This window comes from Rhinolophus sinicus, linkage group LG01, assembly GCF_036562045.2.
Source record: "Rhinolophus sinicus isolate RSC01 linkage group LG01, ASM3656204v1, whole genome shotgun sequence".
NCBI classification, from domain to species: domain Eukaryota; kingdom Metazoa; phylum Chordata; class Mammalia; order Chiroptera; family Rhinolophidae; genus Rhinolophus; species Rhinolophus sinicus.
In genome coordinates, this window is record NC_133751.1 from 204,233,660 (window position 1) to 204,261,645 (window position 27,986).

General features: G+C 47.3%; 1 protein-coding gene across 6 annotated transcripts; it reads right to left on the minus strand.

Annotated features, from left to right (window-relative positions):
* Window positions 1-928: 928 nt before the first annotated feature.
* Window positions 929-17,281, minus strand: HJURP (Holliday junction recognition protein). 6 transcript variants are annotated; one of them, XM_074315336.1, is made up of 10 exons: window positions 17,100-17,262; window positions 16,730-16,796; window positions 14,352-14,404; window positions 12,138-12,237; window positions 10,261-10,322; window positions 8,879-8,971; window positions 7,802-7,880; window positions 4,354-5,906; window positions 3,018-3,239; window positions 1,216-2,916 (listed from the first exon to the last, which is right to left on the minus strand). In XM_074315336.1, exons 1-10 carry the CDS (start codon window positions 17,193-17,195, stop codon window positions 2,845-2,847), a joined length of 2,397 nt encoding a protein of 798 aa, XP_074171437.1. In that variant the 5' UTR covers window positions 17,196-17,262; the 3' UTR covers window positions 1,216-2,844. The 6 variants fall into 6 exon arrangements, 5 of the variants coding, with proteins under 5 accessions (XP_019595279.2, XP_074171437.1, XP_074171433.1 ...); XR_012490362.1 differs by having other exon boundaries at window positions 2,813-2,916; window positions 3,018-3,177; XM_019739720.2 differs by lacking the exons at window positions 1,216-2,916; window positions 3,018-3,239 and adding an exon at window positions 929-1,207 and having other exon boundaries at window positions 17,100-17,281.
* Window positions 17,282-27,986: the final 10,705 nt, after the last annotated feature.

The following is a 27,986-nucleotide window of genomic DNA, read 5'->3' on the forward strand; positions in this document are numbered from 1 at the left end:
GAACGGTCTAGAATTGCAGCGGCTGCTCCAGTTTTGGCCGAGCCTGAGCTAGCCGTCCACTGCCAGCCTCCCTGATTCTCAGGGCTCTAGACTGAACATGTGCCCCAACCTTTGGGTGAGGACTGCAGGATGGGATCAGTGCCCTTATAAGAGATATCAGACAGAGCCGGCACTCTCTACCACGTGAGGACAGAGAAGGCACTGTCTGCAAGCCAGGAAGAAAATCCTCACCAGAACCTGACCGGCTGGCACCCTCATCTTGCTTCCAGCCTCCAGGACCGTGAAAAAGAAGTGTCTGGTGTGCAAACCACTGTCTGTGGCATTTTGTTATGCAGCCTGAGCTAACACACACAGGTCATGTAGTCCCTGCATGAAGATGTGGGTGGAGAAGGGTACATGTTATCAGGAGAGTGAAGGCCTAGGGAGGCAACAGGAAGGAAAACGTGCAACTTAAGCTTGTATCTAATCTTCTATTTAAGACACACGGCAGTATATTAACTACTACTCCACATGGGTTTGGTCAGGGTTTCAATATTGGAAATATTTTATTAAACAAGACACTGTGATATCCTAAGATAAACAGCTCCAGTAAGAGTCAGGAGATGTCACGGATGCTGTGTGACTGTCAGGGGATTGGGACCATCACAGGGCCGTGTGAATACAGCCTGCTTTCATCTCAACACACAAAAAATTACTTTTTATGGTTGAATTGTTTCAATTTGCTGCCTCCTGACATGCAGGCCCCACCCCAAGTCCCAGGGGTCTGAATTTGAAAGACTAAAGCAGCTGCATTTTCCTTCGAGGATCACTGTATTCAGGGCTGAAACTTAGGTTTCACAGCACTTTCTCTCAGGAAATAGGAAATATAAGAGAGACTTCTGTCGGCAGGTCTAAATTTAGCAAAGAAAACACGAGAAAAATACCCATATAAAGGATAATATTAATAATTTTAATTGAGCAACTTTATTCCAATTAATTTCTATACAAGAACTCAGACATCTCAATAAAACTGCACTGAAATTTGCTTTGAAGCAAGTTCTAACATATTCTTGAGAATTACACACACATACACACACACACTTTCTCTAAAACAGAGTAAGGGGAAGAGGGACAATACTCTAAAATAACTTGGCTATAGATTTTTAGCTTTGAGTTTTCTAACACAAAATCACTTTTCTCTTCCAGCCTGAAAGATGTGTTCTTTCCTCTAGAAAAAAAAAAGACAAAGAAAATGATTTCAGTAAAACTCCACTAGAATTCCCAATGCCAGCCACCAAAAGCTTAACTGTCTTAAATTTAAATTTATTCCATTCCATACATACATTCATGTGTCCACTATAGAAAATGCCACCATGCTTAATAAATACCCTAAGGAATGTTAAAAAATAAACCCCCAAAATCAACCAAAAAACAAACAAACAAAAAACAAAAAACCCCACAAACACAACTAATGGTAACCCCCTCACCCCCAATCCTGGCCAACCCACGCACTGCTTGTGAGGTTTCAGCAGCTCTAAGTATTCAGCTGCTCTTCCTTATTTATAAAATGAAGAGACAGAACCTATCTAATCCAAGGGTCCGTGGAGGTATTGAGAAAAAAAGGTGTGAAAAAGTTCAACGTGGTCTGGCGCACAGAAGGCATTGAGATGTTAGCCATTAAAATTCTGTCTGTAGTCACAAGATTTGGTTCTTTCCCTCAAGAAATTTATAATTTAAGTAGGGAAAAGAAAATGATTAATATTTATATTGTGATTGAAGACGAAACTGCATAAAGCCTCCAGCAATGGAATGTATCCAATTCTCGGGGTGCCAGGAGGGCCCAACTGGGCCACCAAAGCCAAGTTCTCCCCTGAGTCCCCCGCTTCCAGGCCTGTGGCCTCGCTGGGCCTTGGCATTCCCTGTAAAGCCGAGCCGAGGCTGCTCCATGCGGTCCCAGGCTGAGCCGGTGAAAACGCGAGGACACTGCACGGGGCATCCAGAAGGCAGATGTCACAGGTGGGAAGGGTGGAGCAAGGCAGGGGAAGGCAGCAGTGACCCGCGATGCTCAGGGACTGACTGACTCAGCAGGCGCCAGGGAGGCCAGAGGCATGAGCAAATCGGGGGACACAGTGAGGAAGGCACACCCAAAGAAGAGGTCGGGAGGGGAGCTGCCTGAGGAAGAGGTTTAGGTTCAGACAAGCAGGGACGGCGGGAGGAGGGGGTAGTGACGTGTCCGGGTTGGGAGAAGCCTCAGGGAAGGTCCTGGGCTGACTTCCATGCTGGGTGAACTTCGCCCTTTCGCCTGAAAAAGGTAATCCCGAGAGGTGGTCTGTGAAAGCAGACGGAGTGTGCGAGCTTCGGGCTCCCAAAGTGCCTGCCACGAGCACGTGGCCGGATCCCTGAAAGCCTCAACCTCACAGGACTCAGCCACCCTGCTGGTGGCCTGGTCTGAAAAGGTCTAATGGGCCTGGTGCCCCCTAGGAGGGGGGCACAGCCTGAGGCCCAGAAACAAGCAAGACGCGCACCATCAGGGAAAGCTACAGGTCCCATGCACGGGGAACCTGCCCAGAGCAGCGCCATCGGGGACACGGCTGCTGTCGGGTCTGGCTGCCCCCAGGCCCACTCCTGCTCCTGCTCCAGCTCCATGCTGGGTCTCACCTGACACCAGAAGGAGGGGTCCTGGATGGGAACCTTTCCCAGAACCTGAACACTTAATCACCTGACAGGGAAGACAAACACTAACGCAGGTCTGGTGTCATCTGCTTCTGGTTGGCTCACACGATTTCACATTCAGAAATAAATTGAAAAAATAAAACAAACAAATGGGAAGTTCTAATACTGAGCCAAGGAGTCAGAGCCACCAGCTTAGAGAATTTGCCTGTGTCCAGCTTCCTGCTGCCAGGGGCACTGTGTGCTCCCTGGGGAGAATGGGGTTGCCTGCAGAAGTGGCAGACAAAGAACAAGAGTGGGTGAAGAGGCAGGGTGGGAAGAGAAAATAATGGGGAGCAGGGGGCGAGAAAGTGCCCGTGAAAACCCACCTGGAAAGGAGAGAGGAGCTGACACAAGGCAGGACCTGGAGAAGCCCCAGGGGCCAGTCCCACAGGACCACTGGTGACAAAGGCTCGTCTGTGGTTTAAGCTACATGGAAGTGCTGCTGGTGTGAGGGTGGTTCCAGGTGGGCACAAGCCGGAAGGCGGGCTGAGAAGACAGGACAGTGGAAGGAAGTGGCAGCAGAAGGGAGACCAGACCTTGATGCCGAGCTGGGGGGACAGAAGCCAGTGACGGCCACTGGGGCTCATTCGGGAAGGAGCATCCCCCACACCCAGTCCCCTTTGTAGCCAAAGCACTGGAAGGTTTTTGAAATATTTTTCGAGGCGGAGCTATATGGGTCTGAATGCCAAGAAACACTAGTGGGCAAAGGCAGGGAAGGGCCGACAGGGGCCCAGGGGGTGGTGATGGTGACAACGCAGGTGGAAGGGTTCACCTCAGAGAGGAAACGCACCATCCCCTGAGAAGGGATCACAGGGCAACAGGCAGAGGTGAAAAAGCATCAAATGGGCTCTTCAGGGCAGACAAGGTCCATCGGAAGGACTGCTGAGGGGCCACCCCCGGGTCCGGGAACAAGGGAACAGAAGTGGCACACACTGCCTCACCTGCCCACACCACCAAGCCCAACAGGCCAAACCAAGCTCAGCGTCACGTCCCATCAGCCGGCGGAGAAGTGACGTGCACTCCACAGCCATGGCGTCCGAATCCTGGCTACGGACACACTGACGTGCATGCTGGAAAATCAAGTTCAACGACTCACGTTGACTTGTCCCACCCCACCTTCTGCCATCTTGTCTCAGGAGAAAACAAAATGGCGCCAGCACATGAAAAAAGCGATCTGCTCAAACTGAACCGTAGAGGGGAGTGGCGGGGTGGTGGTGCAGATGGCCTTCAGTGCCAAGGCCACTGAGGTTATGAGCACAGCAGACGCGGGTCGCCCCTCGCACGTGCGCTGGTGGCTCTCTGAGGGCCGACTCCTGCTGTCCCTACTAGGAGATCCAGAAGTAAGCAGAAAGGCAGGATTTCCACACCCACTTCTCCTGACAACAGCTATTTTCTGAGTGTTAGATGAAGAGGTTGGAAATGACACACTTTGACAAGGATGGATAGAGCGTGTGAAGTGAGGCTTTCTAGAAAGTCCCCCAGGCACCCCAGTGGAAAACATGTAGAACTTTTCCCAGGGGAAAGTTTTCAGCTCCACCTTGATGCGTCTTACCATGAATATATGCTGGATACAAAGGAACAGAATTTGGGAGAAAGGTTAGAAAATTAACATGTACAGAAGAATCTTGGTGAAAAACAGCCACATTGGATGAACAAACTCACCTTCTTCTTCCAGTCAGGCTGTGAAGAGCCGGCTTCTTCCCCTGGCCTCAGGTCGGCTCTACCCACCGTGTGTGAGGGCCGCTGGCAATCAGCCCGCCCTGCACACACCGGAGGGTCTGATAAGCAGTGTCTTTTTACAAGGGGCTGAGGGCCGCTTCTGGCGAGAGCAAAGCATGCACATGGGTGAACAGCTGTCATTGAGCCCAGTGAACGCTTTACGCTCCTCTGGGGTGATGGTGACAACTTTTGGGGACCCTGAAAGCCAGAGTCTGGATTTAATTTTCCTAAGATGTCTTCTTGATTCTGAAGTTCCACACTTGCTTTATCTGGAGATGCTCCAGTATATAAAGGTGGCTTTGTCCGCGGAGGCGATTTTTGGCAACACTTCTGATGAAGCTTGTCAAATTTTTCTTTAATTTCATTGTAACGATCTCTTACACCGCCTAGAGGTTGTATCCTGGCTATTGAAACAGGTTTGCTGAGTGACACTGACTTCCTAAATATTCCAAGATTATTTCCTCGAAAAAGAAGGTCAGCTGTCAGCTCAGAGCGGCCTGGGATCGGCGTGGGGTGGGTCTTCGAAAGTGATGGAAAGGAATTACTCCTTGCCAGGCATCTTCCCGCCTCAATAGCTCGTTGGTCCAAGTTTTCAAAAGCCTCATTTAAAACTTTAGGTTTTGCTTTGCTGAAAGATCTACTCAGCCTGTGGGATTCTGAGCCCCAGGCGCCACCGGGGCTTGAACCACCTTTGTACAGGTGGGCCCTGGAGGAGCTGGACGTCAGGCATGGCTGCTTCCTGGGGCTTAGGCAATATTCCTGATAAAGCTTATCAAATCGGTTTTCGAGCTCTCTGTAATGATTCCCTCCCTCACCCTGCAGCATTCTTCGTCTGCAAACTACTTTTACAGGAGAAATTAACCATTTTAATGTCATTAATCTGTTTTGCCGATCAAGACAATGCATGGCCCTGGAGTCCATGTGAGTCAAAGAAGACAGCTTCTGGCGTGTCCCCTTAAGCTCCTTCCAACTTGGATCTAATTTACGGATTTGGGGTTTGTTTACTTCAAGGAAAGTTTTCCCCAATTTTAATCCTGCCTTATGGCCAGAAGCATCTCGTAAATTCTGGCAATCTCTTAATACTCCCACCTCTTTCACAGGCTCCGAAGGGGGCGAAAGTCTCTCGCGGGAACCCCTCTGAAAGTACCTGCCTGCCCTGTGGTACGTCCTGTTCATTCTGCTCTTCCACCTGTGCCTCCTCCTAGAGCTCCAGTGCTGAACGGAGAAGGTTCTGGTGGAGATGACACAGGAAGGCTTCACACTCAGCAGCCGGCTCATCGAGTGGAGCATGCCCGCGTACAGGTCACTGATGGTCACGGTGCAGATGTCGGCAGCCACAAAGGACTGGCTGCTTAAGAAGCTGTTTCCACTGGTGTCTTGGAAGGAGACGCTGTCATTCCTGGGCACTACGGCCATGTCTACTGAACAAGGGCGTGAAGACGCAGCTGGCGGAAATGGGCCACCGAGACTCTCTTCAGAGACACTGTGACAGAACCCTGGACAACAACACACAAGGGAAAGGTGTGTCACCACTTAGAACAGTGCCCACGCAGAGATCATGGAACTGAAGCCTGGATCATTGCTTATTTTTAAAGCAATACAAAGAACAACAAGAAAAAGTTCACAAAGATTTGGGAATAAAGAGACACTTCGCAGATTGCTTTCTTTCTAGCTCTTGAAATTCAATTTCTCCTCTCCACCAACCTTCCCCGAAGGACTCTTTCTTCCCCAGGTGACACTTTAGAACTTGGTTGCTTTTTCAAAGATTAATTAGGAACCAAAAAAATAACGACACTGGTGCCCACAGAGAGAGGTGGAGAACGAATGAGTCCTAAATACTCCTCTTCATGCTGTTTTGACTTTTGCATGTTAAATTTAAGTTTCATAAATTCAAAGGTAAAATTAAACCAACAAAGATGGGGATCACTCTAAAATTAAACAGACAGAAAAAAATGACCCTGTGCATCAAACTAATTATAACTGAAGGAGAAAACAATCTAAATAACTGAACACAGTACTCTGAATGGACTCCCTCGGCAGGATACTGTCCGAGGATAAAAAGAGCTGCTTGGGGATCTCAAACCGTCTTCAGCAGATTGTCGAGCAGAGTAGTAACAGGTGCCCCCATATGAAATTATTTTGTGCTGCACAACTGACCAAATGAACACACGTCATTGTGTGTGTGTGTGTGTGTGTGGGGCAACAATGGAATTGAAGGGTTGGGGGACAAAACGCTCAAAACAGATGGAGACACAAACTGAATACTGGCAATGGATTCTAACACGTAATTAAAAAAAAAAGTCTATGAGTTCTTACTGATTCTAGAAAAATTAAAAATAAAATAAAATAAAGCATGCTGGGGGATAAAGGAAGGAAAAGAAAAAGAAATGGAGGAGGAGGCAGGCCTTCAAGGAATGGGAGAAGCAGGAAAGGGCTGGTGTGCAGGCACTAACTCAGCATAGTCATGACTAGATGCTAAAACCACGGGGTGAGAGGTTCTGGGGAAAAGGCCTCCAGGTCATCACAAGGGATCACCCCCCAGGTGACGAGGAAAAAGGCACTTCTGCAGTGAGAAACTGGTGGGTCCTTCCTTAGCTAAGCGACCAGACTCAAGCGTCACCAACAACGGGACCGAATGGTGAGATGTTCCGAGCAGACACAACATCACCTGTGTCGTTTGTTTGCCAAACATGTTTAACATGAACTGAACCAAGAGGAAAAGGCCAGATGAGGCCACATTGAGGGACTATTGGCAGCCAGGACTATTTAAGAAATCAGCAGTGGGAAACATGACAACAGGGACAGCAGCAAGGCCAGGGAAACTTCTGGACGGAAGGAGATAACTAACGCAACGGGGGAGGCCCGAGTGGATCCTGAACCAGCCCAACAAACAGAAGAGGCTACAAAGGACACCACGGGCACCAGTGGATGAAACTGTATTGTGTCAATGTCACGTTTCCGGCATGTGCCAAGTTTACTGGTATTATGTAGAATTACCCTGCTCGTAGGAGGTATTTGGGAACTAATTAGGGATAATATATACAGATGCAAATAAATATAATAGTGTGTGTGTGTGTGTGTTTAAGCAAATGTGACCAAATGTTGATTGTCAAATGTAGATGAAGGATATTTATTGTATGGAGTCCTACGTCTCTAGAGATTTAAAAAATTTCAAAATAGTAAGTTGGGATAAAGAGCTAATTAGCAACGAGCAGGCTAGTCCCACAGAAAAAAAGCAGTTCATTTTTCAACACTTAATAATTTACGTTGCTCAAACATTTACGGCAAATGGTAGCGTGCCCAGCATAAGGGGCTGTGCTGAGGGGCGGTGTGGTGCCACCAACAGTGAGTGAACGGGACGGGGGTCATGAAGTTCCTAGGTCACACTCACCACGGGAAGGCCTGGGAGGCAAGGCCAGTGAAGGGGCCAGGGACACACGCGTGTCGTTTCCATCTCCGTAATCGTCATACTGAAATCAAAGGAAATGATTTTAACAAAGGAGTTGTCAGATGTCGGCTCTGGGTGCACTGAGGTGGTTCTCCCTGCAATGCCACGTCCGCAGGATGGCGTGTCACTGCACCTGAGCTCAGCAGCAGTACTGACAATGTAGGAAGAGGTGTCAGTAAGAGCAGGGAGTGCTGTGCAGGTGGCCTGCAGGAAACCCTCTGCAGGGCCACCACCTGCTGCCTTAGGGTAAAGGCAAAAGGCATTTCCGGTACACTCACTAATCCAGGGTCCTCAGACACAGGCTTTTCTCCCGTCAGCAGCACAGTAAGAAAATATACATGTTCCTGTTAAGTTTGCTGCCTTCGAGCCGAATTATTTATTCCATGCATGTACTCCCTACTTATTTGGTATGAAAACATCTAGTTTATGAAAAGATATTGAGAGAACTTAGTTCAATGACAGAGTGGGCGTCATTACGTGAACCTGTACCGTTAGCACTTCTGCTCTTCTTCAGGCGAAGCTCCAGGAAACTGGCTGAAGCAGGAGGGCACCAGCCCTGGGGGGAGGCTGGGGCGGCCGCCCACCTGTCACAGAGCTTCACCGCACCGCCAGTCATGCCTCACCCCCAGCAGAACCATAGGACACGAGGACCGGGCACCTGGCTGCCGATGCCAGCCCCCATCCCTCCAGGGAAGGTGGGAGGTGGAGCCATCGTCTCCCTAATCACGTTGCTTAAAACCTCCCCACCCGAGGGTGGGGCCGTGAGCCTCCCCAGAGCACAGCGGGCAACAGAGGTGCACCCACACGCTTCCCTGAGCCCGCGGCCCTAGGGGACCTGAAGCGTTGACTCAGGAACGGCAGGAGTCCCCGAGCTTGTGAAGGGAAAGAACAATCGTTCTACGTGCCCTTGACAGGCTCTGCAGAGCAAACAGAAACGTGATCACACTGTCTGTACCTCAGTGCACCTGCAGTTTGCGAGTCAGTTACATGAAGACACATACACACCGGGAAACAGGTTACCTCTGAACATGCTTCATCCTGCAGCAGTATGTCCAGCTGGGTCAAGTATTTTCTTCTTAGCTCATCTTTCAAAGGGCTCCAAGGCACCGCAGGCTGAGACAATAGAGAAGCCAGCATTCGTGAGAGCGCGGGGGACGGACGAGCTCTTGGCTTCTGGAACTCACTGGCAAGCTTGTTGATGTGCACACCTCTCAGCGAAGTCCTCCAAGTCCCCTTCCCCTCCCCCTGGCTCCCGTACAGTACTCCAGCCCCTGAAAATGCACCTGACTCACGACTCTGACTTCAGGGCATTTCCCCGGGGTGACGACCCGAAAGAAAGTAAAAAGACAAAAACACACGTCTGCAGAGGTTTATGACAGTGTTACTAGAACAGAAAGAAACGTAAAGCCCTCTGCACATTCTGTGGTGAGTTCAGGACTCAATTACTAGAACTGATGCCAGTCAGCTTTATTAGTGTGGTGCCCCACTCAGGGGGCAGGAACGGCCGGCTCTGCCCCTCACCTGCCATGCCCTGGAGACGGCGTGTCTCAGTGTCCTCTCTCTGCCCCTGAGTGAGGTGCAGTAGGGGCGATGGACGCAGACGGGGGGACACAGACACGCACTGCTGGGTGTTCCCTACAGCCGGGCCACCCACTTCCCCTTCACGCCACCACCCTCACGTAAGACTTCACAAAGTACCCCCATTCCTCTGCCAGGGTCACTCCCTTCATCTTTGAGACACTCAAAGTCACACGAGTGTATGAGCAAACCCCTGCACAAAACAGCGATTTTGGAGAAAAAGCACAGTCCAGCGATTCCCACATCTGCCACAGGGCCAGGTAAGAGCTCCAGTGGCGCATATGCTGTGTGTATGCTTGTCCTCCCCGATGGACAGGAAGGGGAGACGCAGGTCTTACAAGGAGACGGGCGTTTCCGGGACGGCTGGGAGCAGACACAACCACCACGGCCTGCCTGATCTGTGACCTCACGACTCAACGGGCTTTCCAGGGCTCACCTGGAACTCCTCCCTAGGACCCTTCCTCCTGACACGGCCTCTGCGGGGAGAGAGCGACTTAGAACCCCACTTTCACTACTGCGTGCTCCATCGAGGTGAAGGGCACACTGAACCAGCCGTGATTTTTCTGTTTGCAGAGGGAACGTCATCTAACGTGGGCAGAAGTCCAGCACGTCAGGCTTGAAGTGGGAGTCGTGAGGCTGCCAAGTGTTAGACTGAGAAGGAGGACTTGCTGCCTTAGGGGACACACTAGGGGGGACCAAAGGCTTGAGGGGCAGGAATAGCGAAGAGCGAGCCTCTGCAGAGGACCCCAGGAAAGGTGGGTAAGGAGGGTGTGCTTTGCACCCCAGCGCGACTCTGTCCCTTCACGACAAAAGGCCAGTCTTACCGTTAAGGTGCCATCAGCCAGGTCCTCCTGGTATAAAGTTGCATCAGCACTGCTTTCTGAATCTAAAAGCAAAACAGGAAACTGCAATCAGAACTTTGACGAGCGCTTGCAGTTTTCTCTCCAGGATGGTGTTTGTATCGCTTGCCGATGTTCTACAGTAAAACTTCCTCTTGCTTCAAGCGCTCCCCTTAACAAGGGCACGGCCACCTGTCACCATGCCTGATTATCAATAATGCAGAGAACTCATGGGAACAGGAACTGCCTCGGGTGGTGGAGACAGACAAGAGCAGCTGCTCTATCACCTCCACCTCTCTGAATGACCTGTGCTCCAGGAGCTGAGTCACTCCAGCCCAGCGGTGTCCAACAGGACTTCCTGCAGTGACGGAAAGTCCCCTCTCTGTAGGCCAGGACGTCAGCCACTGGCCACACATGGCTGCTGAGCACTTGGCATGTGGTGAGCGAGGCTGGGGAGCTGAATTTAAAATTGCATCTAAATTTCGATTAATGTGAACAGCCGTAGGTGGCTCGGACTACCATATTGGACAGTGCAGCTCTACAATAACTACTCGAATGACTTCAAACAGTCTAGGAAATTCGTGGACCTAAAGATTTTTGGAGCCAACGTTTGGATGAACACCAGCAGGCAAATAACATCTATGAGTAAACACCTTCATTAAGGTCACGTTTTCCCTTTAGGACTCAACCCACATTACCTGGCAGGCAAGGTGCCAGACAGGGGCTGGGCAGATGGACAAAGGCTGCCGATAGGCCAGTTCCGGCCAAGCACACAGTCTGTAATTACACAGCTGTTTCACTGCTATAAGGGGAAGAGCCAGGTATAAGGAGCTTACATAAAGGTGGGTTCTGATCTGGAAACCAGAGAGCTTCCTGGGGGCAGCGAGAACACTGGGGGCGGGTCAGGCAGGGTCTGGCTCCTGCTTTCCACCCAGAACAGTGGAAGCCACTGAAGCGCTTTCAACAGGGAAGTGACGTGACCAGATTCACATGATCAAAGGTGTCAGTGGGGCAGAGGGCGCCCGGAGCCGGAGCCCGGAGCTGGAACTGTGGGGGAGCAGTGGGGGACAAGGGCATGAGAGTTGGTGGGAAGCAAAAGACAGGACAGAGGTGTCCTGGATGTGAGGAATGAGGGGGGGGCTGAGATAAGGAGGACACTGGATTTCTGGCTTATGCTCTAGGATCTGCAGCGAGGACAAGTCGTCTGTGGGTTGACTTTCAGTTTAGATATAGAAAGTTTAGACAAAGGATTGAAGACGAGAGGCCGCTAGACAATAAACACATCCAGGCAGGGGCTGGGCTGGGCGTTCTGTCAGAGTGAGGGGCTCAGCCCAACTCTTGAGAAAGGGCATCTTGTGAAGATGGGAGGTGGGCCGACAGAAGTGCTGCGAAGGAAGGAGAGGGGGGAGGAAAACCCGAGGGCACAGTGCCACTGAGGCCAAGGCCAGGCTTTCCAGAAGCTTCAAAGGAGGCCCCCATGGAAACAAGAAGGAAAAAGGACGACTGCACAGGCAGGAAGACTTTCCGAGGAAGGCGGTGGTTCCTACTACCACCTCATAAGGGCAAATCGGATTAAATTCTTGGAAATTTTTTTTTCCGAAATGTTAAAAAAAATGGGGTAGGGGATGAGGCCCGTGTGTTCAATATTTTAGAACATTTGAATACCGTTTGTGTCAAGTATCACGGTGTGAGCAAGACAGCTCCTATGGGGAGCTTAGAAGGCAATAATAGGGCAACGAGTAAGATGTTTTAGTTTTTAAAAGACCTTAGAGCAAGTCAGTGAGGAATCTAGACTTGAAGTGTAACAGAGACAGGGCAGACCCAGCCCCTCCTCACCTCACTGCTCAGCCCAGGACACTCACCGGCTCCCAGGTCTTGTGTGCAGGGCGCTGGCGGCTCGTGCCCTCTGGCTGTGGCTTGTACGGAGCCCTCTTTCTTGTCAACCGCCTTCACCGGGGAGTCCTCCAAGTACAAAAGGTGATAAAGACATGCTTGTTTCAGTCACAGCACATTTCAAAGCCACTGTCAAGTGACAAGCCCACAATCCTTCCTTTAACATACGAGAGAAAAGGGAGTCTCGCAAGTTTCTCTTCTAGCATATTTTGGGATAAAAGGCCTCAAAACTCCTAGTGGCTGGTGGAGGTTCCCCTGGGAAAAGGAACAAGCTTTTCTGCTCCGGTTGTGCCCAGGGCTGCTACTTCAAAAACCACTTGGATGGTGAGTGAGGGAGCAGGGAAAGTGAGACGCCGAGGCATGTGTGAGGGACGGCCCCGGCCCACAGATGATGGCAAATGACAAAGCAAACTGACACAGGACAGATTTGTTACTAGATCAGGTAGCATCCAGACACTCAAGGCCCCTGAGGGACTTTGTGTGACCTTAACAGTGTGTTTATCTTGGTGTTGTGAGGCCTCCAATTCCTTTATGAGCTTCAGCAGGTAGTGTGACCCTGCGAGCGTAGAACCAGTTCAAGCCTAAGCCACACTCGCAGGGCGGTCAGAGGCTACTCCTGTGGCTCACGGAGCAGTTTTGTGGCTGCTGTGTCTGGAGGTGTGGCAGAACTTGCCATGGCAACGTCAGTGAGGTTACAGATGGCTGAGCTCTCATCACAGTCTAGGCCTGGTTTTCTAATGCCAGGAAAGGGGTTTAAAATTCTGTAGATCACCCCGCCCCCAGACAGGGGTACTCCTACATTTTAAGCAAAAACCTTACAAAATGTCCAGGTGACAACATTTTGCCACCAGGACCAAGCATTGGTCTGATTGGTGGGTATCACAATTATGTATAAAGAGTGCATATCCTTTGACCTAATGATTCCACTTCTGAAAAGGGGTGACATCAGTACTGGGAAGAGGTCAGGCTGGTTTTCCAAGGAGTATTTATAACAGGCGTCTTATAGGTGAAGTTTTATGGGTACCCAGCCACACCTGATATCCGTGGCTGCCTCCCCCTGACGACACAGAGCTGAGTAGCTGCGACAGAGACCGCATGGCCAGGAAAGCTTAAGACACTATCATCTGTCTCTTTACAGGAAAAGTGTTCTGGGCCTGATTTACAACAAAGGAAGGTGCAAAACGCTAAATGCTGATCGAAAAGAGAGCAGTGCAAAAAAGAGGTGTTTGAATTATACAGTGGAAGAGGCGGGCTCACAATATACATTAAGTGGGAAAGAGAGGGTAAAAGACGTGTACTTATATGTGTACTATAAAGCGGAATTACGTATACTAAAGTAGCATGAATGATTATCTCGAGAAGTCAGGTCCATTGTAAGTACGCAGTTATACGTATTCCTGACGTTTCTATGACTAAAAGCATTACGTGTGTTGATCAAGTAATTCATCAGGCAGCACTGACTTCAAACCTGCCTTTAATCGCTTTGGAGCTCTAGCCCTGGGGTGCGTTCTCGGGCCCAGGCTCCTTGCATGAGGAGCAGTGACTAAGAGAACGGCAGATGTCCCTGCAACAGGTACTATCGTGCAAGACTCCCCGGCAGGAAGGCAGCTGTATCGGCACCTCCTAACGGACATTCAGGTGGCGTAGCTGCAGTGCCCTTGGATAAACTCAGGAAAAGCCAAACAACCACACCTGGATTTGGAAAGGGAGGGCAACACGGAAGGAAAGAAACATGCTCCTGCACCCGGACTGCTCTCCATAGTCTCTCCTCTTCCCCTGTCAGGAGAGGAAAAGAGGCCTTTTCTTCCCTAGAAGGACCTGGACTTGGTGTTTTCGAAGCTGTGGCTGAAGCGTGGGGCTGGGAGAGGTCTACCCAGCTGGCCCAGCTTTGCACCCGGGTCCAGTTGTCCGAGCCCCTCAGCCTATGGCAGAGGAGACACGGGGGCACAGAAAGGGCTTCAGTCACACAGCATCTCCTTGCACTCGACAAGCAATAGAAGAAATGCTTCTCAGCACATCCTTCGAAACAGGAAAATGGGTCACTAAGGTGAGAAAACCATGGAAGAACTGCCCTGTGGTGGCCTCCAGAAGCCCTTGATGCTGTTCAGCTCACCCAGACCTTTATTCCATCAGTAGTCCTCCATGGCAAGGCATGGTGGCCAATAAAATGTGACATTAAATACCTGGGTTTGTCCTTCGTTTTCCTTTATTAGTCTTCCACCCCAAACTCTCCATCCTTAAGAAATGAAATAAAAATTACCACGTAAGTAATCCTGAACCCCAAGTCTGTTTAATCTGCATTCATAGAAAACTAAAGTGACAGGCAAAAGAAAGTTATAATATTAAAACCAAGCTATGTTTCTGATCTTTTGTTGTTTTTCATCTTTGTGAGGTTGAAGTCTTAAAAAAAAAAAAAAATCAAGATTAGACAAAAACCTGTCAGTAATGAAAATCTCTCCTACCCAGGGGGCAGCAGCTGGTCCAACATCATCACGAAGCCACAAAGCTAAATGAAACTAGGGCAGTCTCCACACGGACAGAGCCGGCCCTAAGCACAGAGACCCACACTGAGTGTTGGAGTCCTGCCGCTTCCTAGTCACAGAGCCTGGGCAGGACACTTAATCTCTTCCTAAACCTTCATCTGCTCCCAGATCGATTCCAGATAATCAGAAGAGGTCATTGCGTTTCAAGGCTTGAGATGGTTAATGATGATAATAGCAGCAAAAACTTCCTCGGTGCTTTCAGCGTCCCAGGCTCTATTCTAAACGCTTTCCAAATGCACCTCATGTCATCTTCACAAAAAGTCCCTCACATGTCACTCAAACAGGACTCCTAACTCCCTCCGGGACAGGCACTCACCAAGTTCACTGTACAGATGGAGGCACAGCAAGAAGGTCAAGTAACTAGCCCAGGCCACTTGCCTGTGTGGTGGAGCCAGGCTGTGAACAGAAGATAGTGACGTGTTCCTGACCACTGTGTCATGCAGCCTTTCCAGAACAGGGTGATGCTCGAGCAAATGCTCTTGGTGTTAAACCCAGGCTTTGTCACTTTGGCTGAGTGACATGGGATAAGCTCCTTAACTTCTCCCTGCTGTATCACCCGCTAGGAAATGAGGATGATTCTAAGGACAGTGCCTACCTCAGTGTTGAGAATCAAAAACATGAGACCCTTAGAAGCACATGCTTAGCTGTCAACACATGTGAACCACTATTACTTTCCTGCTGACTTCACCATACTGTGTGGGAGTGTCAGTTCCAGTCTACTCCCTAAGTGGGCATTCCCGCTGCAAGGGTGGTCAGCTAGCATTTAGTCAGACAGGCCACTCCCTCGTTGAGTGCCACTCCAGGCTAAGCAACAGGTCAGGGGACCTGTGCTGTCACCAGCTAGGAGCTTGTTAGACTGCAGACCTACTGAATCCAGCATTGCAGTCAGGGGCCCCGGGAATCTGTGTTTTAACAAGCTCTCCACATGGTCTTCTACATGTGAAGTGTAATTGCTCTCGAGGTGTTCAGATACTTCAACTACTGTTCTCATCAAAACTGGAGTCCGAAATGAGTTTTCACTGGTGAAACTAGTGGCACTGAAGACATGTGAACTGGCCAAGATATGCCTGACACTGCCCGTGCTCAGTGAAGTCCGTCAGCACGATTCCTGCAGAGCCCTGGGTCCTGCCCTGGCGTTGGAGTTGTCACCGCCTGCTGTAGATGTGAGAGCAACAGAAACCTGCAGCTGGAATCCCTTAGCTCCTGCCTGCGGAACCTTTTCTACCAAGGTATGGCTGGGTCCGCTGAGAAGGAAGACCGCTAGGTCTTCATTTAAGGAGCAGGTCTTATGAAACCTCTTTGTACCTGTCTGACCAACACTTGGCAAAACTGAATCTGAGATTTGCTTTCATTAGTAGGAATGAGCTGGTAATAAGGCTGAACAGGAGGACGTGACAAACTTTCACCCCATGGAAACTTTCTCCAGCTATTTACTAAAGAGTTTCCATGAGATTCAAGTCAGTTCGCAACACCAACCATTAAACAGAAAGGCTCCTTCTCCCTAGATTCAAGCCAAGTTCCAAGTACACAGAATCTCAAGGACAGTGAGTACTGCAAGTCAAACAGGTCAAATAACAGTCGATGTGAGTGTTCTAGCGCAGGGCACTGTTCCAAGAACTTCCCAAGCACCCTCATGTAACTGTCACAACATTTGCATCAGGTAGATATTATTCTCATCATCTTCCCATTTTACAGATAAAGAAACTGACACATAGCGTGGCCAAAGCAACAGGTCCAAGCTGACATGGCTATTATATGGCCTGCTGGGATGCCCACCCAGGCAGGGGCATTTTCAACCACAATGCATCTGTCTTCAGAATTCTGTTCTGATAGGTAATTTTGTTTGGAAGAAGTAATTTAACTTATTGGTTCAAGGGAACTAGTAATGCTTTAGTTCCTGTTAGGCGAACAGGTATTATTTTCCTACGAGGGCAGGGACAGCATTTCAAGCTCTAGGAAGACACTATTCTGTTCACACTCTTAACAGTAGATATTCAAAAGGGGGAAATGACTCCTACCCTCAGGTGTCTTGTAGGTCAGCGTGGACATTTGCACCAGCGGAGCATCCTCGAAGGGTTGGTTGTACTGCAGGAGACAAAGGGGCGCCCTGTGAGGTCCGAGGGTCGCAAGTAGCCCCTGACCCGGGACAGCACGAGGCTGGAAGTCTGGGCACCTCCCCACTCCGTCCCCTGCCGTCCCCCCGGACCCTAAATCCCGCCTCCTCTCTCCTTATCTCCAGGACCTAAACCCACCTTCCCCGTTCCAGGCCTCCCCACCCGGTCCCCACCGTCCCTCCCCGCCGCCCATCTCCTCTGCCCAGTCCCCAACACCGTCTTCCCCTTCCCCGCCGGCCTCGCGCCCCTCCCAGCGGGCCGGTGGGGGCCGCACCTTCTCTAGCAGCCGCTGCATGTGACGCTGGAAGCGGCGGCGGCTGTCCCTGAGCTTCTGCAGCAGCGCGTCCTCCCCTAGGACCTCGCCTTCCATGGCGCGCGGAGACCCACACCCCGACTCCCGCAGGAAATGGGCCCGGGAGTTCGCCCCGCGCCCCAGTTCAAATAGGGACTCCGCCCTCCCTGGCCGCCCCTCGGGATTTCCATTGGCTGGCGTTGAGAGGCTGGGCGCTGATTGGGCCTTTCAAACATGGTCACTCAGCTTTTGCCCGACCAATACGCGCCGGAGTTTCCGCGCCCGCTCGGCTCCGAAGTAGTGGGCGGGGCGTGCCACCGCGCGTGCGCACGGCGATGGCGCGGCGGACCCTCCGCCCGTTCGGGTGCCGGTTAACGGCGAGAGTCCTGTGAAGTCCGTGTTATTTCCCGGGTTGTGCACTGGCGATGCCCGGGTGATCTGCGCCGGGACTCGCCGCGAGGGGGGGGTTGGCCCCTCACCCAAACGTCGCCCCGCGCCCTCCCCGGAGCCGGCTCGTCCACCCCGCCCGCCTTGCGCCCTCGCGCTGTCTCGGGAGCGGGGGGCCAAGAAAGAGACCCCCAAATTACGAATACAAAAGGAGGCAGGAAAGGGAACATACATGTAGAAAGAAATATCGTAAACGTTTGAGAATCCAGGAAAATACAATGTTTTTATTAAAATCTCTTGGTACACCTTTTTCGTATATATATTTTTATTGCGCACTCAGACTCTTCGTTGATCCTAATTTTGTAATGTTTTCTCTAAAGTATAGAAAGATAATTCAGTCTTTCCTCGAGTATGGTTGGGCGAGTTTAGGAAGTACATTTTAGAGAAGTTTTATTCAGCTTCATAACTATGTCACATGCATGCACTTGTGCTGATACGATTACCATAGTACGTGATGTAAGAAGAGCGTAACAGCACCATTAGGTCCCTCGCTGGGGCTCTTCATCTCCGCTCAGCTTGCACCCCAAGCCTATCATGCCATCCAGCAGAAACTGGGGGCGAGGGAGGTGAGAAGAACTTCAGGGCTCCCGTAGTGTAGTGTCCAGAAAATGTAATGGATTCAGAGATGGGCCACCCAGATCCGCCTTCAAGACACCGCAGCTGCTGGTGGGCTGTCGGCAGGCACCTTCTCAGGTGCAGAGAACCCCTCACCCACGGTCGTGCAGCCCCAAATCCAGTGGCCGAGCCAGGTGGGAATATGAAGACAGGGTCATTTCAGTCCAGTGGGGGACAGCCTGATGCTCCCGAGTTCCGCCTGGAACCTGCCGAGACAACCTGTCCAGTCTCCGTTCTTTCCCAGCGGCCGAACCGAAGGGCACTCTCTAATTAACATCCTGCACACTAACTCTGCGTGACATTCTGCCACCTGGAGAACCCAGCCTGTGACTAGGACCTGATGTACACATTCAGTTTGTAGCTGTTCAATTTTCATGAGTCAGCTGAGGTTTTCCCCTCCTCCCTGTGGGGACAGAGCCCCAGAGAGTAGTTTACAGGCTCTCGGCCTCACGTGGAAGGGTGCTGGCTCTGGTGGTGAATGGCCGTCGGCTGTGGCTGATTGGCCGTCAGCTGTGGCCGGTTAGCCGATTGGCCGCTGGTATAACTGCTGCGGCTACGAAGGATTGCCGAGGATAGCCAAGCAGAGCCAAGCAGAGCCGGAGAGAGCGGAAGAGGAGAGCCGAGAGGGAGGAACAGAGGAGAGAGTGGAGAAGAGTCGTTGGTCGGTCAGTTGGCAGAAAAGCGGATGGCAGGTCGGCGTCCGGTGGGCCCAGCCTCCAGTGAGATCGTGGTGGTATGGCTCCCCTACCTATGGCTCCGTGGGTGTTCCTTTCCGGCCTCACCATATCCTGCGTTCTTGTGTGGGGAGCGGGAGCAGAGACCCCACAGGCCGCCCCGCCTGAAAGATGGCGCGGCTAGAAGGCCTCCGCGCACGACAAATGGCGCAGCGAGCAGGGTCTCCCGCACGACACTCCCCCTCTAGGGAGTGTTCAGGAACTTAACCTGCTTTTCCTTCCCCTCTGTGTTGGCACACTCAGGTTGTTTTCCAAACGTGTAACTGTCACATTTAGAGACTTGACACCTTGGATAAGGTTTTCCTTATTGTCTCTTTTAATTCTTGGAAAACTTTCTCTTTTATGACTAACAAGCGAGATAGTGCTACTTCTCAAAATTGGCTCTCCTACACCTAGAAAACCACTCAGGGTCGAGGGCTTCACTGAATGGCCAAGGACCTGCCTCTATCCCACGGAATCATGCCGGTTCAGGAGAAGGCATGAGGGTCCAAAAACATACTCTCTTTGGCAATCCCCTCTAAACCAACGTGCACTGGCCCTTGTTCTTTAGGCCTGCCGGCCCCCCAGTCCTCTCTGACTGGCTTTCCCCATCCCATGGGCCAAAGTCGTGGCCCAACGACCGAAGGAGGAGCCTGTAGGATGCTCCCAATTTGATGCCATTCCCTACAAACACCCTCCCCTGACCCCCACACACACCTATAGCAGCCTAACATGCGACCTCAGGAACCCAGACCTGCTACGCAAACGCCTGTTCCACCACTTCTCACCCCCATGTGACAGGGAAGGATCCCAAGTGAACTCCTTCCCTGGTAGTGGAAGTGGCTGGTGTAGCCCCTCTGGGTCTCAACGGGTTTCTGGGGGCAGCAGAGATGAGGCAGTGGTCAGCCAGGCTGCAGGATCTCCATTTCGGGCTGAGCCTGCACAGTGCCCTCTGCTGGCATGGCCAGAATTTTCACCCCTCAAAGTGCTGCTTCAAATTATGTATTACACATAGGAAATCTTTCTCGCAGGAATTATTTTATGTCTGCTCTCATAAAATGTGCTTGAATTTTATACAACTTTATATAACAAACGAGGATTTATTCTGCATAGAATTGCCATGTACATAATTTTATGTTGGCAAGGTGTGGAAATGTCATCACCTCTCTCTGGTTGGAAAAGCACCGCTTTGGGCCGTTCCCAGCGTTTACAAAAACTTCTTGCTACGCGACAGTGAAAACGTGAGTCTGAGATCGTCAGTCGCAAGTATCAAGCCCCATCCCTTAGACCGCCAAGAAAAGGGTTCACTTTCTTCTGTCATGCTAGGGCTGATGGGGAAACAAGGGGACTGTGAAATAGCTGAAAAACAATTGACTTTCCAAAAGGTGTCAGTCCAAGCTCACAAAACGTGTTTATTCTTTGATTTACTGAGTCTACTTTTTGAGATCTAGCCTAAGTAATTAAGTAATTAAGAATGTTGGCAAGGATTTAGCTGTAAGATCTTTAGTGAAGCACTGTTTATAAAGTCCAATCCTAGAAAGAAGGTTGAGTAAATGGTGATACATATCTGTGTTCCATTAACTACAGTTTTGAAGAATTATATTTATTGGCATCAAAAATGTATATGATTTTTTTCTTAGAATAAATGGAGGTTACAAACATGTATTATATACCTGCCTTTAAAAAATATGCCTTGTATGTTTTAACAATCTGAGTATGTAGTTATCAAAATGTTTCTGGTGTTATCGCTGGATGACGGATTACTTTTAGTATTCCCGTAGTTTTCCTTAGCTGCATTTTCTAGAATGAATTGTATACCGTGATTGTGAGTAGTGTGCATTTCTCATGTGATATGTAACACAGCAGAGCCGATCGTGTATTTTACCTTGCCTCTACAAGATTAGAGACCATTTACCTAAATAGGACACACATGGTTCCAGACATTCTAAAACCGCTGTCATACAGTTGAACAACGTTTTATCATAATGATACCTCACCTCCCAGCTTTTACCCAGAAATGTGTTTTTTCCTGGGAAAAGTAGGGCTCCAGCTTTCTTTGGTGATGTTCTTGCCACCAGTTTCATGTGGTGGGAAATTGCTTTTTATTTTTCACCTTAGGCTTTTTGCACTACAGATACACTTTTAGGGTCATGATTAATGTGTTTTAATGGGCTATCCATTTTAAAAATCAATGAAAAGAATTTACATTAAAAATAGAAGGCAATTAGATAGATTTGGATGACCTATTTTTAATCAGTCCCATTATTTATGGATCTGAAAACTCTCAGGACCTCTTTCTCTGGAGCAAAGATCAGCTCTTCCATTATTATGTGTGAATAACTTTACAACAGAAGGCACCAGGTTAATTGGTAATTTGCTAAATACTTTTCAAAAAAATTTACCTGCTTTGGAAATGTCCTGGGATTGCCCATTCTTTTCTTCTTTCCTCACCCATTGTAGTTCCTTCTTACCGCCCATGGCTTATTGGAGTTAGTTTAAAAAGTACAGAGGGCAACTGTTGTGTTTTTGGAAAAGTTTTGGTGCATCCAGTGCTTACTTAAAATTAGCTTTTACAGTAATAGTGTTACATCTTCTCTCAACTATCTTTACCTTTTAATGTTCAACTACTATCACTATTGCTTCTAATGTTCTTATTGCAAGAAATAAGAATAATTTCTGTGTCTCTGTCATTTGTCACAATTATTTCTTAACATTATTATAAAATGTACAGAATTAAAAAAATTTTTTTTAAGGAATTCTCACTTGTTTTCTTATTTTAAGTGTCTTGCTTATATCCCAGATTTTTTTCTGTTGCTGAATGGGATATATATTTTACAACTTTTAATGAATTTTCTTCATTCTATAATTTTGAATGTATTTGACAGGAAAAATAGAACAACTCCCATTTCAATACCTAACCCTTCTACCTTGAAGAGAGATTAGCATTTGAATTGGTAGACTGAGTAAAAAAGGTTACCCTCCCCAAGGTGGGTGGGCATCATTATATGCGATGCGTTGAGGGCCTGACTAGAACAAAAAGATGGAGGGAGAATTTGCTGTCTCTGCCTGACTGAGTGAGTTTGGACTTTTCCTGCTCTTGGACTGGGACTTAAACGATCAGCCCTCCTAGTTCTCAGGTCATCAGACTCAGACTGGAACTACACCACCAGCTTCCCTGGGTCTCCAGCTTGCAGTGGGCTGACCGTGGACTTCTTGGCCTCCATAATGATGTGAGCCAGTTCCTTACAATACATCTCTTTTATATTTGTTGAGGAGTTTTTATGGTCCAAAATATGGTCAGTCTTGGTGGTTGTGCATTTGAAAAGAAGGTGTATTCTGCTGTCGTGTGTCAATGAAGTCAAGTTGTTTGGTTGTGTTGTTCAGGCCTTTCACATCTTTATCGATTTTCAAAAGAATTCTATCAATTACTGAGGAAAGAGTTTTGAATTTTCCAACTAAATTGTGGATTTGTTTATTTCTTCATTCAATGCTACAAATTTTTGCTTCCTGTATAAAACTCTGCTGTTATCCTCATAGGGTTTTTATGTCTTCTTAGTGAATGGATCACTTTTTCATTTTATAATGTCTTTCTTTGTCTCTGGAATATTCTTGTTCTGACGTCTAATTTGTCTGTTATGAATATAACCATTCCATCTTAGTTCTGATTAGTGTTTAAATGGTATGTCCTTTTCTATTCCTTTTAAAAACCTTATTGATGTCTTTATGTTTAAAGTGGATTTCTTGTGGACAGCATGTAGCTGAGTATTGCTTAAAATTAAAATGAAAAATCTAATTTGAGATTTCTGCTTTTTATTTGGTGAGTTTAGACCACTTGCATTTAACATAATTATTGATATGGTTGGGATGCAATCTATCTTCTTTCTAGTTGTTTTCTATTGTCCTATGTGTTATTCATTCTCTTTTTCTCTATTTCAGCATACTTTTAGAGAAATTGTCTTCTATAATTGCATCTCTCTCCACTGTTGGCTTAACATTTTCTTTTTAAATGGTTGTCCTAGGGTTTACAATACACATTTTTAAAAAATAAGTTTTAGTGGGGGAATATTGGGGGAAAGTGTGTTTCTCCAGGGCCCATCAGCTCCAAGTCGTTGTCCTTCAATCTAATTGTGGAGGGCGCAGCTCAGCTCCAAGTCCAGTTGCCGTTTTCAATATTAGTTGCAGGGGGTGCAGCCCACCATCCCATGCGGGAATTGAACGGGCTACTCTATTGTTGAGAGCTCGCACTCTAACCAACTGAGCCATCTGGCTGCCCCTACAATACGCATTTTTAATTTATCGCAAACCGATCTTCAAATGATATTATATAACTTCAAACATTGTGTAAGAACCTTACAAGAGTATACTTCAAATGTCACTCCATTGTCTTCTGTATTATATAATTTCTGATGAGCTACCGGTATCTACCACAATTCTTATTTTTGTTCCTTTGTATGTTATGTGCCTTTTTTGGTATGCCATCAAGATTTTGTCTTTGTTTTTTAGCAGTTTGACTGTGATGTGTCTAGAGGTGTGTGATATATTTTCCTGTTTGTTGTTCTCTGTTCTTAGGTCTCTGGTTTGATGACTTATATTACTTTTAGAAAATGCTCAGACATCTTATTCTGCCCTCTTCTTACTTCACCTTCTGAAACTCCTAACACACACACACACTCACGCACACGGGGTGCCAAAAAAATGTATACACATTTTAAGAGCTGTTATCTTAAAATGTGTATACATTTACTCTCTCTCTCTCTCTCTCTCTCTCTCTCTCTCTCTTTCTCTCTCTCTCTCTCTTTCTCTCTCTCTGTGTGTATAGATATATATATACACATATGTATAATATTATATATATATAATGTATACACACTCATATATGCATAAATAAAATAAATGTTAAACTACAGACTTAGAGAAGGCATTTGCAAGACAGAAAACCCTACCCGGTAATAAAGGATTACTATCTAGACTATATAAAGAATTTCTTCAAATGAATAAGAAAAACAATAGAAAAAAAGGCTTGCTCAGGCATTTCATAAAAATAAATTTCCCTTATTTCTATGACCTGTACACAGCTGATGTGTACCAGGGTCTTGGTGTGGGGGCTGCAGCTGTTGTGTTTTTTCTTTTTTCAGTTTTAACTACTTATTCCCACCCCCATGGAAGCTAAATTTTGCCTTGTATCTGTGTCTGGACATCTTTGCCTGGTATTGGTCTAGAATTTTGGGCTCAAGATGGTATCCTGCCCCTCCCCAAAGAGTAGATTGTCTTTCCTACCTGTCCTTCGGTGAAATGCATTCTTGTTCTTGCTCTGAAGGAGACACGTTTTGCTGCTTCTCCCCAGAACTTTCTGTTTTTTTAGGAAAGGTTTAATTTTTAATTGCTTCATAACATTCTTGCATGTCTATTCCACGATTACCTTCTCCAGTGTTGGATCTTTAGATTATATTCTATTTTTACAATTAAAATAGAATTGTGTCTGCTTTAACATATTTGTACATAAAATTTATCTGAATTTCAGGCAATTTCCTTAGGATACATTACTAGAACAAGAACTGCAAAATGTATGAACATTTTAAAGCTTTTTATATATAATGCTAAATAGCTTCCCAGAAAGTTTGATCCAACTTGCATTCCCATTCGTATGTGTGTCTCAGTTTCTTCTTTTATCAACATGGAACATGGTCATTAAAAAAAGAATTTTTACCAAATGCAAAAAAGGCATCTCTTTGTGAGTATAATTTTCATTTTGTGAAAACTAGTTGGGCTGAGTATTTTTCACATTTTTATTAGTCCTTAATGTTTAGTGTAGTCTTAGTATTTATATTAAAATACATCTATGTCATGTTGTTGCAGTTGTGCTTTTCAGCTTGTTTCTTTTCAATTGCTTGCAATTTTTAAAAAATGGGCAAAATATTTAAATTATACAGAAAATCTGTCAGGCAGTTGTTGAGGAGAGAATGGCCCACGTGTTAAATGCTATTGAGAAGTCAGGTCGGATAAGAAGAGTTCTTTGAATTTATCTATGTGGACCACATTTCTGACTTCAGGGAGAGACCTGTGGAGGGTGGGATGGAGGTAGTGAGAGTGATATAGGATGCTGCTAAATGGTTTATTCGTTAGGAATGTTTTCAGCTGCAAGAACCAAAAACCCAACTGATAGCACTGTAAGCCAATAGGATTTATTTATTTATTCATTCATTTTCACTCACATGAAGCCTGGAAGCGTGGGTTTTGCAGCTAGTGATGTCCCAGGCAGTATCTCCTTAAGTTCTGATTTCTCTTAGGGTTGTCAAAGGGTTGATTTTTTTGCTTGAGGTTTCATGTCTGTGCTCCTTCCAGAAAGGACAACTGGTGCCAGCTCTGTATTTGTCAGGTTTCAAATTTTGTGCTTTCTCCCTTTATTTCTCTCAGTTACGTTATGTAGTGGTTTATATTTTCTTCTTGTTTTTTCAAAGCACCACCTCTTAGATTTATTTATTAGGCATACAAATTTAATCTCTTCTAATTTATGTTTTCACTTTTACATTTTGCATTTAATGCATTCTCTTTGTTTTACATGTTTGTTACGTGAGTTCATGATGTGATTGCCTGTTTTGTTATTTTCTTTCTTTCCTAGTTCATGATGAAGATGTTTAGACCTAGAATTGTCCTTGGAGCCAGCTGCATAGTATAGCACGCGCAAATGGGACTTTGGTCCAGGCTGCCTGGGTTCGGAGCCTGCCGCTGCCCCTTCTGAGTTGTTTGACCTTGGGAAGGCATTTACCTTTTTTTGTGCCTCTGTTTTCTCATCTGTGGATAAGAATGGTGCCTTCCTCATAGGGTTGTGATGAAGATTAAACGCAATGATATTTTAGAAGTCCGTAGTACTGACTGCCCGGTGAATGGGACTTAAGCATTTGTTATAGTAATTTTTAAATAGTTGCTGAGAATGCCATTGCATGCATGTGTCGTCCTTTATTTGACTGGCTCCCTACTGAAGAGTAGATGGTTCTCATCTTTGGTCTGCGACTCCTGAGAAAACAGAGCCCTGCATTTTCTTGTACAGGCACACACATATTGAGCTGTGTTCGTGAGCAGAATTCATTCATAGAGAATGTTAGGGCTAAAGAGTACGTCCATATAATATTTGATAGACATTGTGAAAATGCCCACCGTGGCGGGTCTGACAATTTATAGTCCTACAAGCAATGTCTTCCTCACTGCGATGGTTATCAGAATCTTTGATCTTTGCTAGTCTGATAGGTAAACTCTTAGCTCATGTTAATTTTCCTTATTATGTTGAGCATATTTGTATAGGCTTAATGGCCACTGCTTTTCCCTTTTTCTGTATACTGTCCTGTTTTTGGTGCTTTGCCCCTTATGTGCTCTGCTCAGTGTATCAGTGGGCCTCACGGATGGTCCTGATTGACTGACTGTGTTAGAAAATATAAGGGGATGGGGAGATGAAATCTGGGACAGTCTATTTCCTGTAGTGGGTAATAAAATTAGTAATATCTGATAATATTCCTTGAGCAGAGACTGTGCTAAACAGTTTACATATATTGTATCTGTTGATCATCTCAGCAAAGGAGGGAGACGACCTGTGTTGAAGTCCCAATTTTGTAACCAAGGCCACCTTGGGCAATTGATCTGAGCCTCAGTTATGTCATCTATAAAATGGGAATAGTATGTACTTCATAGAGTTATGGAGGTTGAATAAAGCAAGCTAGGTAAGAGCACATGGTACAGTGCTCAGCATAAAATACAAGGTGGGGGGCTGGAGAGCAGGCAGAAGAGATGGGCTACTTATAAGTCACATCACAATGTCGCGAGTGGCAGTGGCAGGAGTATGTCAATCCAAGGTACATGGTCAGGAAAGAGAGCTGGGTGGAGGCGCCCTTTTCCAATTAACATCCTAAATCTCCTGGTTTCTGAGGCCTGGAAAAAAACTACCACTTATTTCAGAGAATAACTTTTGGATCTAGCTTTATATAGTTTTAAAAAGCCAAATGGAAACCAAGTGTTAGTGCAAGTATGAGGGCAGAGATTTCTAAATGGCTCTGCAACAGGGACTTCAGCTAAATTACTTTCCTTCTTCTCCCTTTTGAAGAATAACACTTTTGCATTTTCCAGGTGTCTGCTTTGTGCTTTCTTTCTTGGCTTTTACAGGACACCTACCGTGTTGTGGATGGAGCCTAATGGACCATTTTGCCCTGAGAGGTCTGACAATATCATACTTCTTTGCCGCAACCTTGAATGGCCGCGAGCAGGGAACGTTGCCTTTCAGCGTGTGGCTTTCCTCCTTACCCGAGTGTCAGGCTTTTGCTAACCTTTCTGATAGCTCTGAGCATTATGGGAAGGACATTTCTAAGCCGTGGTGGTGCCCTGGGTTCCATTCCCTCAAGCAGCTCGTCTGTGGAGAGATTAAGTTCAGCTCCAGTCCCATTTACGGTGGGGATTATACACCCATCTTGATGTCCACTTATTCTTTAATCGAGGACAAGTCTCAGGAAGGGGAGGATGTCTATTAGTGCCACAGAGAGGGTCATTGGATGTGACACTACCATCCTGGAAGCTGGACTCATAAATCCCATTACTGGGAAGCGCAAGTCATAAGGGACCTGATTTTATCGTTCGTGGAAGCAGATCTGTTGCAGGTCAAAGGGGGCCCTAACTTCATCAGACCACCCGAAAGAGCTCCCACTGCCACTTCCCACATTGACCTTATCTATAGTTCCATTCTTTGGGAAACATGGGTGAGGATGGTTGGGGGCGTATCGTCACACAGCCAGCATGGTACGTTATGATTAGAGGGAAAGCTTTTCCTTCTCCCTGCTTCTTGGAGGGGACAGAACACTGGACAGTGCTGCCACTGAACTAATGATAGTGACAATAGTGATGACAATAAGTGTGCTTTTTTGTTAAATCTTTTCCCTTTTTAATGTGGGATTTATCATCACAGAGCACAGATATATCACTCATGTACTGTAGATATATCACTCATGTACAGTTGAAAAAACACTCATGAGCAAACACCCTGGTAACCCCACAAAGATCAAGAAATGAGACATTGTCAGCACCCCAGAAACTCCCTGTGTGCCCCTGCCCACTT